Source organism: Taudactylus pleione, unplaced genomic scaffold, assembly GCF_031769625.1.
Source record: "Taudactylus pleione unplaced genomic scaffold, aTauple2 ptg000454l, whole genome shotgun sequence".
In the NCBI taxonomy this organism is placed as follows: Eukaryota; Metazoa; Chordata; class Amphibia; order Anura; family Myobatrachidae; genus Taudactylus; species Taudactylus pleione.
Window position 1 is genome coordinate 16,893,563 of NW_028284856.1, and position 17,370 is coordinate 16,910,932.

General features: G+C 38.7%; 1 protein-coding gene across 2 annotated transcripts in view; it reads right to left on the bottom strand.

Moving 5' to 3' along the window:
- The window catches only part of PSD3 (pleckstrin and Sec7 domain containing 3), a 576,473-nt gene that overhangs the window by 371,256 nt on the left and 187,847 nt on the right, over positions 1 to 17,370 (bottom strand). For both annotated transcript variants that reach the window (XM_088448410.1, XM_088448411.1), the window contains exon 3: positions 1,355 to 2,411. In XM_088448410.1, the coding sequence (XP_088304536.1) occupies positions 1,355 to 2,411 (1,057 nt within the window). The remainder of the gene's footprint in view (positions 1 to 1,354; positions 2,412 to 17,370) is intronic.

Genomic DNA, 17,370 nt, shown 5'->3' on the forward strand with positions numbered 1-17,370 from the left:
TCATCTTCAACCCGTCATCAATGCCCAACAGTTTTTAAGCCCCTATCCTGCTGCAAACCCTGCTCCAAACAAGTAAAAATCTGCTGCGGTATTCAAGTTCTGCACAGATCACTGGGATCTGTGCAGGCTTTTATGTTCAAAAATGTGAAAAAATGCTAAAATTGCTTGAAAAAAAAAAATGGTGTGAGGGTCCCCTTCAAATTGATAACCAGCCCTTAAGCCTCCTAGCCTAGACTGGTTGTGAAAAATACGAGGAAAAAACGGCCTGGGGTTCCTCCTATTTTTCACTAACCAGAACTAGGCTATACAGCAGAGAGACACATAGCATGGGGTCCCCCTGCCATTATGTCATGCATTCTTAGACTGGTCAGCCAAAAAAATGAGGTCCCACTCCCTAAGGACAACTAGCCCTGGGCTGACAGTAAAACTGGCCCTTAGTAAATATACCCCAAAGCCCTTAAAGTGCAGGCATGGGCAAAATGGTGGCTAGCATAACAAGGACAGCATCCTGGTAAGTAAACCGTAAAGCCAACGTGTGACAATTGGTATATTACATTTTCATGCCTTAGTGATGTAAGCAGTTCCTAATCATAAGCTGCATTTGTGCACCTCATGATGACATTGGTTTCTAGCAAACAGAAGTTATATTTTCATGAATATTATTTCAGCAAATATATTGGCTGAATTAACATTGTGTAGACAATGGCTGTATCACACTAATTTATTTTTTATTCTGCTAAATGTCAAGTTACTTGGTCTGCTGAGACAAAAATAGACTATTATCAATGTACAAAAACTGAATAGAGCCATGCAGCAGCCAAAGTGTAATGGAAATAAATACCTGCTTGGTAACAAGCAATAACTTTCAAACAAAGCTTATTTCAGACAGAAGAGTATCATGATTATTCTCAATAAGAAAAGCTGTCTTGCCCCGTGAGTAAATGTGGCCATATACCGCACTTACGGTAGATCTGAAGTCATAGAATTTTGTTCACAACCACATAGGGCTGCGCACTAAAAGCCGCAAGTCCGGGGTGAGGTGAAGTACCATTGCCAGTGTTTCCACACCATTGTTACGCCAATTGAATTGACCCCATAGTATTTTCACATAAAAGATCTGTCTATATAATGTGAGTTTAAGTGATTAGCTAAAGATACAATAACAATTTAAGAACTTAGACATAGAACAAGGTATAATTTGTATTGCTTGAAAACAGTATATCTAGCAGAAACAAAGATGGGAGTCAGCTTTCATCAAGTGCGATAGCTTTTTAGCTAATTGCAATAACACTATCTCTATCATGATCCATTGAAGCCTTCACTGATACTTTAACCAATAAATATATTGTCTTACCTTTGGGGAAGTAGAACATGCCCTGGCATCTCCTGAGCAGAGTCTGTATCCTTTATGAAGACTTCATTGTCTATACCATCATGATGCCGACATGTATCAGAGGCACTCCGAGGCCTCTGAACTACAGATGATGTTGCCCCCATTGTACCTTTAGTCCTCTCAGGTGTTGGAATGTAATTACTTGTTCCTGTAGATATGAGGGATGTTTTATCATTTTGCTTTTCATCGATTGTGGAAGAAGTGTCCTCCCATTTCACCACCGATGCTGTTTGTACCGTTGAAACATCTATACCGTTAAAAGCTGCATTTTCTATACATACCGATGTTACAGGATATTTTAACTGAGTAGCACCAACATTCTCGTCCTCTTCAACTCTACTTACAACAGTGCATTCCATCACACAGTCACTGTGCTCCTTGACAGTCGTAGTTGAAGCTAAACTATTACTGTGTTGTGATCTAGGGAAATCCACTATCTCAGTGATTTGTGATAGTGAAGATTCAGAGAGAGTTTCTTCCTCTGAAATTGCTGCCAACTCTCTCTCTACATATAAATAAGATTTCCTTTCTGGGGGTACCACTGCTGCTGGTATAAGTGCATCTGATGTCTCCTCCGGACTTGGGACCATCACTTCTTCAACTTGTTCTGCTGGCTGAGGAGTTACAACATTGGGATTATCCAGACTAATTTCCACATGTGAGGGACAGTCCAAAGTCAAATTACATTCTGGCGGAGTCTTTGTATTGATCTTTTGAGAAGTTATTAGTGGATCTAGAGAGCAATTATTGTCTCCACCATCTCTTTCTAAATGTTGTGACCTGTTATTTAATTTGTTATGTAAACATTGTTCAGACATCTCTGTTAAGTGTTCATTCTGCATTGCTGGGCTGGACTCATCCAGTCCTCTTAGTTCTTCTAAGCATCGTGTTTGTTCACCTAAATGTCCATATGTAGCTCTAAATGTGTCATTTTCTCTGTGTTCTGTTGTCCCATATTCAGGAAATTCATTGGTGACACTAGCGGCCTGTGCAAGCAATCTTGTGCTTCCAGGGTCATCTACGAAAAAAATACAAAATTAAATATTAATATAACCATAAAAGTCTCAACATGTAGAAAACTGACATACAATTGCCCTTTATACATAACCACATTCTGCATATGCGTCTCCCTTCATGTAGAAAGTGTGTTGATTTTTAGGGGGGCTGGAGGGCACAGGGAGTGGGGTAACCATACCTTGCTATAAAAGTCATAATGGATGATGAGAAATTCTACATATATAACTTTCAAAACCACAGATTTCACTCCAGCCGGAGCCATGCTATATGCAGCCGTATTTCCCAGGGCTCAGCTGGTTCTGTATTACAGAATAGGCACATTAATTAACCAAATATATGTGGAGACACGGGAGATGTGAGCAGGAGGCTCAGTCAAAGGCAAAAATGTTCCTCACCCTAAAATGGCTGAAGTAAGCAGTCCTCATGGCTCTGACTATGGCCCGTATTCAATTTGAGGCGAAAAGCTGTTTTTCCGTGTTTTTGGCGGAAACTTTTCGCCAATGACGTCATTTCGCCAGGCGGAAAAGTATCGCCGTATTCAATTTGAAAGACTTTCTGCCTAGGCGGAAAGTCAATGCAATGTAATAGGGCGAAAAAGTTTCGCCTATGAATAGCAGGCGGAAAAAAGTGCAGAATTGGGGTTTTGGGGTGCAACATTGCGGGAACCCCCTTGTAGCCCCAAAGGTAAACTGTGTCAAACATATTTTAAAAAACACTTAAGAACACCCCAAAAAATCACTTTGAATTTGGGGGCAAAAAAAAAAATGTTGGGGGACAAAGTTAAAAACTAGCGAACTTGACTCTGGGGGGGTCCCCAAGTATGCCCCAGTTGTTTTTTTCATTGCAGGGGTTTGCGGCAGGTGGATTTTTCATCGCGTGTTTTGTAGGCTGAAAAGTATTGCGCGCGTGCCCGCATATCCCTGTATTCAATTTGAAAGTAGGCGAATACGGGACCTGGTGAAACTTTAACAAGCGGAAAGTACAATCAGTTTTGGGGAAATCAGCCTGACACCCCCCCAAAAGATGCTCTTACATGGGGGTTAGCTATGGTTACCCCCGATTTGGCTTGCTAAAGGTATTTGGTGTTGTTAAACGGCCTCAATAGCTGCTAAATAGCGTTTTTGTATAAGTGGTGCAGAATAGTATTCTGAAGGTTTTTTTTGCAGAAAATAACTTATCCCAGCAAATTTTGGGTACTTGAAAATGGGGGCCAGCATATTTGCTAAAGTTAAGTTTATATAAGCATGAAAAATCCACCTGCCGCAAGCCCCTGCAATGAAAAAACAACTGGGGCATACTTGGGGTCCCTCCCATAGTCAAGTTCACTAGTTTTTAACTTTGTCCCCCAACATTTTTTTTTGCCCCCAAATTCAAAGTTATTTTTTGGGGTTTTTTTTTTTTTTTTATTTTGACACGGTTTACCATTGGGGGACTGTTTGAAGGCCTCACGGGGGTTCCTGCAACGTTGCACCCCAAAACCCCAATTCTGCACTTTTTTCTGCCTGCTATTCATAGGCGAAACTTTTTCGCATATTACATTGCATTGACTTTCCGCCTAGGTGGAAAGTCTTTCAAATTGAATACGGCGATACTTTTCCGCCTGGCGAAATGACGTCATCGGCGAAAAGTTTCCGCCAAAAACACGGGAAAATGGCTTTTCGCCTCAAATAGAATATGGGAATAGGTGGGATAGGCACCTTAGTAATAGATTTTTTTCTAGATGGTAGGTTGTAACAAAAAAAACATACAATATTGCAAAAAAAAACAACACACTATTGTTTTTGTAAAATTTAATGAGGAACATTTTAATTTCAGCAAAATTCCTTTGATTAAAATAGAATAGTAGTTTATGAATTTCCTACTTCTTACCCTTACTGAATAATATATATATATAATACAGTATATTTTATTAATGTGACCATTAAAATATAGTATACAAGTATAATCTACCACCAGAGGGGGCTGTTGCACAAAGAGATTTGGTTACTTTTCACAACACAACTGATGCTACAAATGTTGGCAAAATATATGTTACAGTATAAATGCATTGACTACAGATGTCTGTGAAATATTTTTGTATTTGCTTCAATTAATATCTTAGGTAATATATATAATTGAAATGTCTATGCATATGTATTTCAGCAAATAATAACATATTTAAATGGCCATTTCAAACATGAAGTCAATATATGATCCACTGTTTAAAGAACAAGATACAAGTCACAATGACATTTACAACAAAGAGTACAATAGGTTTCCTAATGCAAATAACAGGATTGAATTATGACAGTAAGTGTTGGAAGAAAGATGACAGATGGTTACAACTGTAGGTTGTAAGAAAAAAAAATGTCGGTAGTATAATTGTTTCCAATAAAATACCCATGTGGCTATGGAAATTGATTGAGGTCTGGAATCATCAGTGACCAGAAAGCTATAATACTGACAATCACACATTCTCTTGAAATGCTGGTTTAACAAACAGGCAATCAGGCAAGATAGACTTTTGCAAGACCAAATTAGAACCCCATAACAATGTTTCCATGGGTCCCTGTACTCTCCAAGGCTCTCACCAGCTGTGCTCCATTGCTAATGTCACACCTGGCCACCAAGATCTATTTCATTCAAAACAACACTCAATTATAACTACAATGCTAATAACATCTTTACTAATCTGTCACTGATGTCTGTTCTATATAAATTTTATTTTTGTTACATTATTGCTAGTTTATATTATTTAAAACAACTTGTTTTGTACTGTTTAATGCTATTATGTATTTACATTTTTAGGATATATATATAATCTTCCCTTTGCAAAAGTCTCTGTGGGGGAGACATATGGCCACAGTCTCTCCCCTGAAACGCATTCATGTTACAGATCTTCAGCTTGTTCAGTTTGTCTTATTTCTGAGAATGATAAAAAGGTGGTTGCAAAGCCTATGTGTTCACTACCATAAACGTCATGTGACTCTGGTTGCCATAGTAATCACATGATGCTAAGCAAACAGTGTGGGCAAATAACAATTATGTGTCTTCCTCTAGTTCCACTTTATGGGATTATTGAATTGCAGCTGCCTTCAATGTATAGAAAAATACATTCAAAACTGTTCCTCCATATTACACCTGGTAACATTCCTGCTATAGCTGGTTAGTATGTACCTTTTCTAGCTTACTTTGAATGGTAATCATTTTCACTGTGCTGCAAATAGAAAGCCACTGTAATCACACTAATTAGCTCACAGTGTTGTCAATAGCATAAGTAGTGTGACTAAGGCTAATGGTATGTAAGAAAAAAACACCAAGTAGGTGCTGAATGCTGTGCAAGAGATAATGGGGGTTATTTGGGAACAGTAAAAAATAAGCCTATGTTCAGCACATTTACTATGTGCAAATAAGCTGTGCGTCCCTAGTGTACACATAGGTGTACATCACTAAACCTCATTGTTAGAATGCTCTGCCCAACCATTTGAGGGATTGCATGTACTGTACAGATGGTAGTGTGCATGGTGACAAGAACAATACCGCTCATCTCTAGTAAAAACACTACTTTAGTATGACCGATTTCATTCATTTTAATGAATGATTTTAATAATTTGGTGGAATTACACCTACAAAGATACAAAAGGCATCCCATTAACAGTATAAGCCAAAATCCTGCAACTTCCAACAACATGAAAAAGTCAGGGCCTGTTGCAGGACAAAAAGAGGTTCTGTAGCCACCTGTTATTGATAAATGGTGAATTATAGTATTATTATTATTATTATTATTATTATTATTATTATTATTATTATTATTACTGCACTTTAACCATTATTTACAATAAGTGATTGAGTATGATATAAATGGGAATGCACAGATGTTATATAATGTAAGGGTCTATATTGTTCCATATCAAACTGAAACCATTACTTGTATAAAAAAGCAGGTACCTTCCTAATTCTGCAGCTGGAAAGAGATAGCAGTGAGACTCTGGCCAGGGCAAGTAAATATGAATACAAATCTTCACCAGCCCTGGGCATTGGCAGCTATTTGCTGCAGTTGACATTTTTCTTTATACTTCTAAATTAGAGAAGTCTTTGATTCACTGGCAATGAGTAATACAGGACATACAAAAGCACCGCAAAACCCTGATCTGCCGATTGGCGGGCAACAATGATCAGTGATCCGTCTGGAAATCAGGAAAATTCTGCAAAATCAAAGACTCGCCGATCCCAATAAATTTTGGGTTGGGATCAGCAAATCAGGGAAATCGAATATGTTGGATTTCGCCAATCACCCGGCCCAAGGCCAGGGATTGGGAAAACTCTGGCTTAAGGGGCCCATACATCTGCGGCAATCATTCGCTGATGTACAGTATGGGCTCCTAAGCTGGAGTTTAGTACACTTGGAGACACTTATATAGCTAGTTTTAGAATTAACTCTTTTGCAATAGAGGGTCTCTCACTTATGAAACCAGACAATCGAAATCTTTCCATTTCATGCACCCCTTTGCAAAAAAGTTAATAGAGCTTCTGCAGAAAGGGTGTAGCTTATTGGATCACTTCAACATTTATCAATTGTAAAGTAGTGTCTGCAACATTAAACCTCCCAACTGATTTAGGCAGGACAGTCCTGAATCCTTTGCTCTATCCTGCTGCCGTGATTGGAGCTATATCATGCCACGGTGCTTGTTTTAGGGGAGGGTAAAGGGATGGGGGGTTCAATACAGCACTTTGGTCATGCCCAGGTGATACATGATGCTTTCACATTTGTCCTGATTCTCCAACCTGCAAAAGTTGGGAGGGATGTAAAACTGGTACTGTCAATATACACTTATCCCACACCAGTTCAGACGTGCCGTGACAACACAGACCAGGTGAACGGTGCTAATCATAGGAAATTTATACAATCTGTCAGTGCATTTTTGTACATTATCTTTCCATTTTGCTTGAATACTGTTCAACTCTTAAAGACCCCCCCCCCATTATTTGATTGTCGTTACTTTCTTAAAGCTCATGTGGAGGGAGCTTTAAGAAAGCAGGGATCTGTTATGCAATGTATTGTGTTTGAACACAAGCTTTGAGGCACTATATTAAGCAAAAAAAATATTGTAAGTGTCAAATGCTTTTGAGTCAATATTAAACTTTTTATTCAATAGCCATGTAATGCAACCCCACTACCAATAATCCTCGGGAATGTAAACTGTTATTTTAGCAAGTTGTCTATCCGGCTAGAGAATCACAGCAGGTCTCATGTCAAGAAAATTTTGTACACTGACTGAGGGCAGCTGGGAATTCTACATATTCTATCCATGCATTAAATGTTCATCAGTGTTGTGTCAATCAGAGCCCTAGGCGCAAAACCAGCACAACTTTAGTAAAACTAGAAACATAGTTTTCAAAATGAAAATGTGACTTGAAATAATCATTTTAAAAAGTGTGTGAATAATCATATTTGAAATCATATTTAAAAGTCACAGAATGGTTCCCTCTGCAGAATTCATCTATAACAATGTTTTACTGAATATTTTTTCAAAACCAAAACTTGAAATAGCTCTAACCAGTTATATGGATGCAGGGTGCGCGGTATGGGATTCCTTGAATCCAGCGACCCATGTTCTCCGTAAACCCTGCACCCATTATAGATAATTTAATGGCCCAAACCTAGTTCATTCTTTTGTAACATATTATTTTGCCACATTTTGAAGCTGATTTTTTTTTTTTTGTCTTTTGTAAATAAGGTTTGTTTTTAATTAATTTAGAGTTTTACACAACACAACAATATAAATCCATAACAAAAGAAAAGCTAAACAAAAAGGCAACGAAAAAAAAAAATAATAATTGGGGGGAGTTGTTCTATATGCATACAAATGTCAAAACCCTATTCCTACTAATATACACAATTTGTCTGGCTGTGTAATTTAGTAAATGAGTCAGTCAAGGAAACAAAGGCCACTTGGTGCAGTTCTCGCTGTACAAACTTTAACATTAATATATTAATTATATACTGTATGATAGTTATGTCCATTTACTTTTGTAACATGAGACCAAAGATGTTGGGCCCGAAAACACCAGTAGCACAATGGGGCAGGACAATAGCAGGTGCTGGAGTGTCCCAGTATGCCTCCACATTTGGGACAGTTTGAACTGTGCCTACCCAAAAATGTATGTAACTTTAGGGGAGAGATATAGGCTGTGTAAAGTAGACGCTTGAAATGTAATAGGTGGACTTGTGAGTGCTGCTTAACACAATTTCCCAATCCTTATCATTCAGAGCTCTCAAGTCTTCTTGCTTCACCAAAGCATTCTTCTTGAAGTCTCCTAACAGAAAGATGTATATGAAATAAAGTTCCTAAAACTCAAATATCGTAGAAACTTTTTGATAAGCAGGGTCGTAACTAGGGTAGTACAAGTGGTGCCATTGTCCAGGGATCAGGACTCTGGAGCGGCACCGTTGCTACCCCATGGCACCTGCATTTGACTTGCAGAGTGCCCGGAACGAGCTTCTGCAAAGTTGATGGGGGCATTATCCGCCCCCTGTGTGTGACATCATGACATGTTCAGGGGCTCTGGCACTATTGATGGGGGGATCTTGTATAACAGGAGACATGTTGCTGAACTGCGCCATCAGGGCATGTCTTAAGCCGCGTATCCACTAGCAGATATGAATGAGCGATTGCATGATAACGACATCGTAATCGTGCAATCGCTCATTAATCGTGCACTATAATGTTGGAAACGACCAGTGATTTACGCTCCCGCTGGTCGTTTCCGACATCAATCTTCGCCTGAACATGCCGGTCAATCTGCTGATAACGACAGAATGGCCATATTCAGGGATGATGGAGGATGGCTACACTGAATGACTAATATTTCAATGTAGGCACTGCAGGTGATGGGGAACAATGGTACGATTACGATGTCGTAATCGTACTGTCTTTACCACATCTGCTAATGGATGTGCGCCTTAAATTGTAGCTATCAAAAGAATATAATTTGAGTTTACTCCCTTCTATGATCAAAGGAATTTAAAGTATAAATGACTGATCAAGACCACTTCACACCAGACCTAGAGGTAGTGCCTCAGAGTGGGACAATAGGATAAACCCCCTAAAGTGCATCACATTAGTTATAGCATCATCTCAGTCAGACAAACAGATCAGCTTACCATCTGCTATAACATCAACCTACAGCTTTAGGCTAAGACAATAAATACCCACAAGAGTCCTAATTTTGCAAGTATTTGCTCTAAGGCTATAGCAAACAGGGCTGATGACAGAAGGCACACTTGTCGCGTATCCCTGTCCTGACCAAAGCAGCAAGATATATAGCTGTTCACACAAAATTGCCCTGTAGGATTGCAAGTATAGTAGCTTAGCCACCTCAGAAGGGTCAGTTGAACCTTTTCATTACCTCCCACACATATGGATATTTTTGTATAATGCCTTGGCGGTATCCAAGGCTACCACTATTTGCCACTGTTTTTAAAGATACAGTATGTGCTCCTTCTTGTGAGATTAGACAGACGGACCCTGACATCCAGCCTGAATGTGTATCTAGGTACATTTCATATAGTAATGCATTATAAAGGTACATATATAGCGATAGAATCAAAATATTATTGTGTAGACGTGTCATACAAGAAATACAGTCTTATTGACCCTATACTCTCATTAAACATGATAATAAGCTAGAAGTTTTGGTGACATTCCTATTCCCATTAAAATAATGCAAACTGTTAGACAGAGTATCTGCACAGATGCACTTCTCAGAGAAAGAATGGAATATGCACCTTTTTATCTTGTTGGTGGACTCATTCTGTGCCAAAATATAAATAGTGTGCTTTTCCATAAGTTTCTGATCTAATTAATCAGTGAATAGATACAGATGTGTCCTCACTTATCCCTTTTGCACCATATGGCACAATTCCCTTTCTGTGTACTTGTTACTCAATTGTGCAACATTTCCTCAATTTTGCATCTTAATTAGCAAATAGTGTACTAGGTACTTAGGATTAGTTTCTTTGTCGCAAAGGAATTTGTATAAAGTCGCAGATGTGACATAATGATGCATTTTCCCTATGGATTGTAAGCTTGCGAGCAGGGCCCTCTTACCCATATGTATGTCTTTTATATACGTATGTACGTATGTCTTTTACAACCCAGTATATAAGAAACCGTTAATAAATAATAAATAAATAATGGCGCAGGTCACTCCTATCAAACACGTCTTTTGCCTGTTTAAACTTGTGTACTTTTTCCTCAATTTGCTTCCTTTTCTTTCATTTTTGCATATTAATTTCCACACAGTCTCCTGGGTACTTAGAGGTAAATTTACTAAAGTGAGAGTTTTTAGAAGTGGAGTTGTTGCCCATAGCAACCAATCATATTCTACTTAACACTTAACTAGCCCCTTCTAGAAGATAGGTTGCTATGGGCAACATCTCCACTTCTAAAACTCTCAGTTTAGTAAATTTAGCCCTTAAGCTGCATACACACACAACACTTTAGTTAATGAACGATTTTAGTAAACGATTTTCTCCCTTGAAAAAATGAACTAAAATCGTTTACTAAAGTTGTTCATTTGCTATGTTCATTTAAATGTAATGAACGATTTTTTAGAACTACAAACGATTTTTGCATATTCCCTTACTGAAAATCGTTGAGTTGACAAGTCTGACTGAACTACAAACTACAAACGTGAACACGCATGAACGAAAATCGTTCATCGTTTGACTCAGAAAGTGAACGATTTTTACAAACGATTATCGTTAAACGATATCGTTTAACGATAATCGTTCAAAAAATCGTTGTGTGTGTATGCACCTTTAGTATTATAATTTTTTTCTAGCGACGTAATTGGTATAAAGTCACAGATTAAGCATAACAATGCATGGCGCAAGTCACTCATATCGGACATGTCTTTTGCCTGTTTAAACTGAATTGTGTATTTTTTCCTCAGCTTTGTTAACATTTTCCTTATAGTTTGCTTATAGTGTATTAGGTACTTAGGATGGGTGTTAAGGCGCTGCTAACTAAGAAACTATATAGTGTGCTAATCGGGGATATTTGTCGCGATTTGAGGATAAGTGTATGTGGACACATCTGTAAATTAAATGTAACAAGAGACTACATAGGGACAAGATATATCAGACATTTTCTAGAAGAAGTCGACTAAAGCTTATATTTATTTAAAGGTAATGATGGTAGTTTTGAGCAGAAATTATGGGCATTCGCAACTGCAAGTTTGGATAGAGAATACTAAAATATGCTAATGACTCAGCTGCTGTCTTGTGTACAGAGACGCCCACCGCCAGCATCTCAGATCTGCCGCTTGCACACTAAAGATACAACATTGGGAACATCGGTCGCACATCAGTTGCACCATCGAACTTCTGAGCAACCCTATGCTGTCTCAGAATGTCCGTCTCAACAAAGGCGCCAGGGCCCGTCCAACTGCAAACTAATTCACAGAAGTTCTCTAAGACACTCCTAGAAAATGGTGGCGACAGCCCTGTGCTTTTGTAGCCATCCCTGTTATCTCCCCCAAACGGTCACTACCTGTCCCTCACTTTGTGAATAAACCCTTACTGTGTCCACCGTCATTAATTAATCGCCACGTGTGCATAGTGCTCCACTATGTCTGACACTGACAATGCGTCCACCTCTGAATCAGGTCCTTTAATTGGCTAATGCCTAAAATGCCTTTATTATAAGCTATACATGTTGAGTCTCCCATATCCAAAATGCTTGGGACCAGGGGTATTGTGGATATCGGAATATTCCGTATTTTGGAATATTTCCATACCATAATGAGATGTCTTGGAATGGGGCCCACATCTAAAGACAGAATGCATTTATGTTTCATATACACCTTACACACATAGCCTGAAGGTTATTTATACTGTATTTTAATAATTTTGTGCTTTAAACTAAGTTTGTGTACATTGAACCATCAGAAAGCAAAGGTTTCACTTTCTCAGTCATGCTAAAAATATTCTGTATTTCGAAGTATTTGGATATGGGAGACTCAACCTGTACTACATTTATATGTAGTGTACATTTGTGAATATCAAGTATGGAAGCAACCTGTGTTATTGCAGTTATTTCTATAGCATCTGAAAGTTACAAAGCACTATAAAGAGAATATTTAATCATTTACATCAGTCCCTGCCCCAGTGGAGCTTACAATCTAAATTCTGTACCACACAAATGTACACTCAGGTTTATTTAATCAGAACCAGTTACCTTATCAGTATTTCTGTAGAGTGCAGTAGGAAATATATGCAAACATGGGGTGAACATACAAACTCCATACAGATAGAGAGCCCTGTCAGAATCCATGATGCCAGTTCTATAGGACATCAATGCCACTGTGCCATCCTAATTTCTGATCAATCTTTATTTGGCAAGGAAGAACAAAACATATATTTGAATAAGTTATTTGTTATACATTCTATACAATTCTCACTCTGCAAAGTGATTTTGGCATATACAGTATGTGTAAATTGCTTAACTCTGCCTCTGTGAATGAAATGTGGCCTATATCAATAATGATGACACACACACATTTTACCATTACACAGGAGAAAAGGCCTAGAAACTAAGATAGTGAAAATATCTGAGCTTGCGGTGATACCAGAGCTGTTTGCACTTCTGGCATTCTTGTCTGGAAAGCAAAAATGCTAAATATATCCTGGTGATCTTGAGGTTAAAATAGAACTACAGGCTTACACTTATCCAAGAGCATCCCTGAAATAAACTGCAAAATCCATTTCGCTTACGTCAGGGGAAATATCTGAAAAAATCAGGCAATACAGAAAAGTCATGACGTTAGCTGTCCACGTGTATGCAGAAAGAACAAAAGTCTTTGGGAAACCGTGCAGAATTTTCCAAGCACATTTTTTTTTTCTTTTCTGGTAACATGCCATCACTTAATAGATGGGAAAGCAAGCCAGCCGCACAACACATTGTAAGAATAGAGGAATCCAAGCAAAGTAGCACAGTGTAAGCCTTTTAGAAGAAGGTGGCAGTACTGCAACGGTACATCAGTGTGTGCCCTTTAACGTGGGCTCCTCCTACTGTGACTGCGTTTTCTCTGGAAAAAGCAAAGAAGGAAATCTGTCCTGGATTATATTTGTGAGGTCAGGCTGGATCTGATGTCCATTGAGGAAAGGACATTGTATCAGATACATTCAGGGGCAGTACATAGCAGGTAAGTTCATGCAGCGAGCATCTGTTTTGTTAATGCAGTTCAGAACAGGCTTTTGTGTGGCAATCGAGCTGACAGTGCATTTTATAGGGATGCAGAGAGAGACATAATGAGATCCTCCATCGTTTCTCTTACAGAGTTTCAGAATAAATGAACAGGTTTTCTCCTACATACATGGAAGCACTACAGAACGTTGCCTTGATACACAGCATAAGGAACATCATGCTGCTTGAAGAACATGAAAGAAAAGCACATTTCCATTTAAAAAAAAATATATATCTGTCTATTGATGCAACCGCACGATATTGTTAGTGAATGATAACACATTTTAAAAGAATGATATAGATTACTTACAGTTACAATGGCAGCTGCAGCAGTTACCCATTGATCAATGAGATTGCATGGAGTCATCAGTATAGCGCTTCGATAAACTTAGCTAAAAGGAGATGGTGCTAATTCATGCTCCGCTATTCCACATAACTGGAAGCGTACTAGTTTCAAATTTCCTGGCACTCTCCTGTCCAGCACTGCACACACTGATGTAAATGGCAGCATTACGAGAGCGAGGAGGGAGCTGCAGACTCATTCTGTCCAACCTTAAAGCACGAGAAAAAAAACCTTTTGCAAAGGGCAGGATGTTGTAATGTATAACATATATCTGCTTGTGCTGATGGATGTAGGAGGGTTTATTTACGTAACTATTTTAGATATACCTTTCATATAACGTTAGAAGGGCCGCGTTATTTAGGACATATATTGCTAGATCAGAAAAATGAATAAATGTTTTTCCCTTGTTAACATTATTTGCCTTTGACTTTCTATGCAAATTAGAAGCAGACAGAAGCATCAAGCATTGTATTAGTTTAAAAAAGACAATGAGTTTCAACCACTTGCTTCTAGATAGAAAAGGTAATTGTAAAAGTTATACTCATATGTAAACAATTCCTTTTCTAAAGCCCTAAAAAAGCTTGTCTCGTGTGAAAATGGCAGCTCCGTGTATTTATGTTGATGGATTTCTGTTCACCTTATGGGAATACACCAACATGCCACACCAATTGATCTTTCTACAAAGGATACAGTGGGCCAAATGTAATAGGGTGAGAGTTTAGCAGTAATCTCTCACATTTTTTAAACTCAGCCATTGTAATAGAGTATGAGAACATGCAATCTCGCTTGTTTTTAGACTCAAAAAACTCTCATGATCTATACTCTCATCCAGATGTTTTCCATTTTGACGATAAAACTCGACCAATGTGAGAGATTACTGCTAAACTCTCATATTTTCTAAACTCTCACCATATTACATTTGGCCCCATGTGTCAGAATATTCTTTTAAAAAAATGTAGAACATCAAAGAAATGTATTTTTTTTTTTATTATTATTATTATTATTATTATTATTATTATTATTATTATTATTATTATTATTATTATGGGTTTGTTTCTGCTATTCACCATATGGAAAAGTTAATTCCAAAGTAAGGCAATACATTATAAGAAAAAGTACTGTCTCGATTTCAAAATAATACCTGTGTTTTGTACTGTCAGTGATTTTTTTATCAGCAAGTTTTTGATATTTTATTAATAAATTAATATATCTTACAAAATGCAAATAAACATTACATTGTACAGTTACTTTTTTAAAACAATATTTGAATGGGTCTTGTTATCGTGTGATGATTTTTATGCAAAGGTTTAAGTTTATTGTGAAAATGCAAGGCCATTCCTCCCATGAGATAAGGTGAGGGGTTGGGTAGGGGATGCCACTGCTCAGGATCCTAGCGGTTAGAATCACGATGCCGGCATTCCGACAGGTTTAGGATACTGGCACTTGTCGGTCAGTATCCTAACCCTACCTCTCTCCCTACCCATAACCCTAACCTTCCCTCCCTGGTGCCAAACCCTAACCTCCCTCCTAGTGCCTAAATCTAACCATCCCCTCCCTGCACCCTAAACTTAACCCTCCCCCCTTAGTGCCTAACCCTAACTCTCACCCTAGTGCCTAATCCCTAACCCTCCTCATAACCGCAGTACTTACCATCGGGATGCCGGTGCAGGGATCCTAACAGGTGTCGGGATTCCGGCTCCGGCATTCTAAGTGGTGGCATACTGACTGTTGAGATTTTGACCAGATCCTGAGGTGAGACCTTATCTCAGAGGACACAATCCTTGTGGCGGTAGAGACGAGGTTCTCTACTCACCTCCTGGTCCAAAACATGCCACCCTCCACCTTTCCCACTGCTAAGGTACCCAGACGCTCATTGTGGGAGCCAGTATGTGATTGACAGCGTGACAGGAGTAGAGGACATGAGAGGGACATGTTTCCTTTCGTGCATCTAGCACCAATAGTTGCAGCCACTAATTGCCACTCTTTAACTTTTTTGTATAACAAAATTTTATTGAAAATTGGAAATTATACAAATAGAAGTGCAGATGGATCCATACAAGTAGAACCAGTAGTAACAAGAGCAACGAAACAGTCACTAAAACAAAAAAAAGGCTATATGTAGATAGCATAAATCAGTCAAACATGAGGCATTGGAAACACATATGCATATATATGTATACACATACACATATAGAAATTACTTGTCCAAATAGGGATAAGGAAAAGGACAGATATGCAAGCCAGGAAGAAAGGCTAGGAGGGGGGGAGGGCAAAGAGGCTGGAGGTGAGATGGGTGTGAGCAACAAAATGTATATATATGAAAGAAAGAAGGTGCTAGCTACTATGCCAGACCAGGGAGAGGAACATTTTGAAAGAGATACCAAGGCGTCCAAACATCATGAAACGTGTCCACTGTGCTATTCTGAAGACTAGTTATGTATTCCATTTTGGAAATATATCAAATCCTGTTTATTAATTCCCGACGAGAGGGCGGTGAGGGCCTTAGCAATTTGGAATTTAGCTGCACAAGAAATATGTAGGATCAATTTGTTGACCGGCTTAGATGACTGGCAGACTGGGGCACACAAGAGTAGTGAGGCCGGAGAGAGGGGAGGATGTGAGGGCACGATTGAAGATATGACCGATGTAACCATAGCCCAAAAGGGTGCGATCAGTGGACAGGCCCACCAAACATGGAAAAAGGTGCCAGCACAACTGTGAGACATAGGGAAACATTTGGTGTAAGCGGTTTGGAACCAGATACCAGCGGGACTACAATTGCCACTCTTGAACTGTTAAATCTATTTATTTTAGCAAAATAAAACAGCTGTCCTTAGGCCACATCTGATCTCTGATATTGTAGAGCAGTGTTTCCCAACCTCGGTCCAGGTTTTAAGGATAACCATGCTTGAGCAGATGGTTAAATAAAATAATAACTGAGGTACTAATTAAGTCACCAGTGCTCACGTATGGCTATCCTTAAAAACTGGTTGTTAGTGTGCGTTCAGGACCGAGGTTGGGAAACACTGTTGTAGAGGTTCAATTTCAGGAATCACACTCATCTCCAAAGCAGAGGAAGCCGGAACCAGAGCATGGATGCCTCCATAGTAGGTTTAGGTAATTGATTTAAGAGCATCATTTGAGAAAGTGAAAATATCCTTTAAGCAAAAAACTGTCACCATAAATTAACATCTTCCAATTCAAATGTACAAATGTGCGCATATGTGGCTAAGCTGTTATTGCAGCATTTAGCTTATCTAAATCTACTAGCAAGAATTACAGATATTATCAAGCATTATGACAGATCAAGCAGGCATTGTAGTCTTTTAAATAAAGATACATAGTATATGCTATGTTTATTATGGGTTACATATTAATGGGTGCTT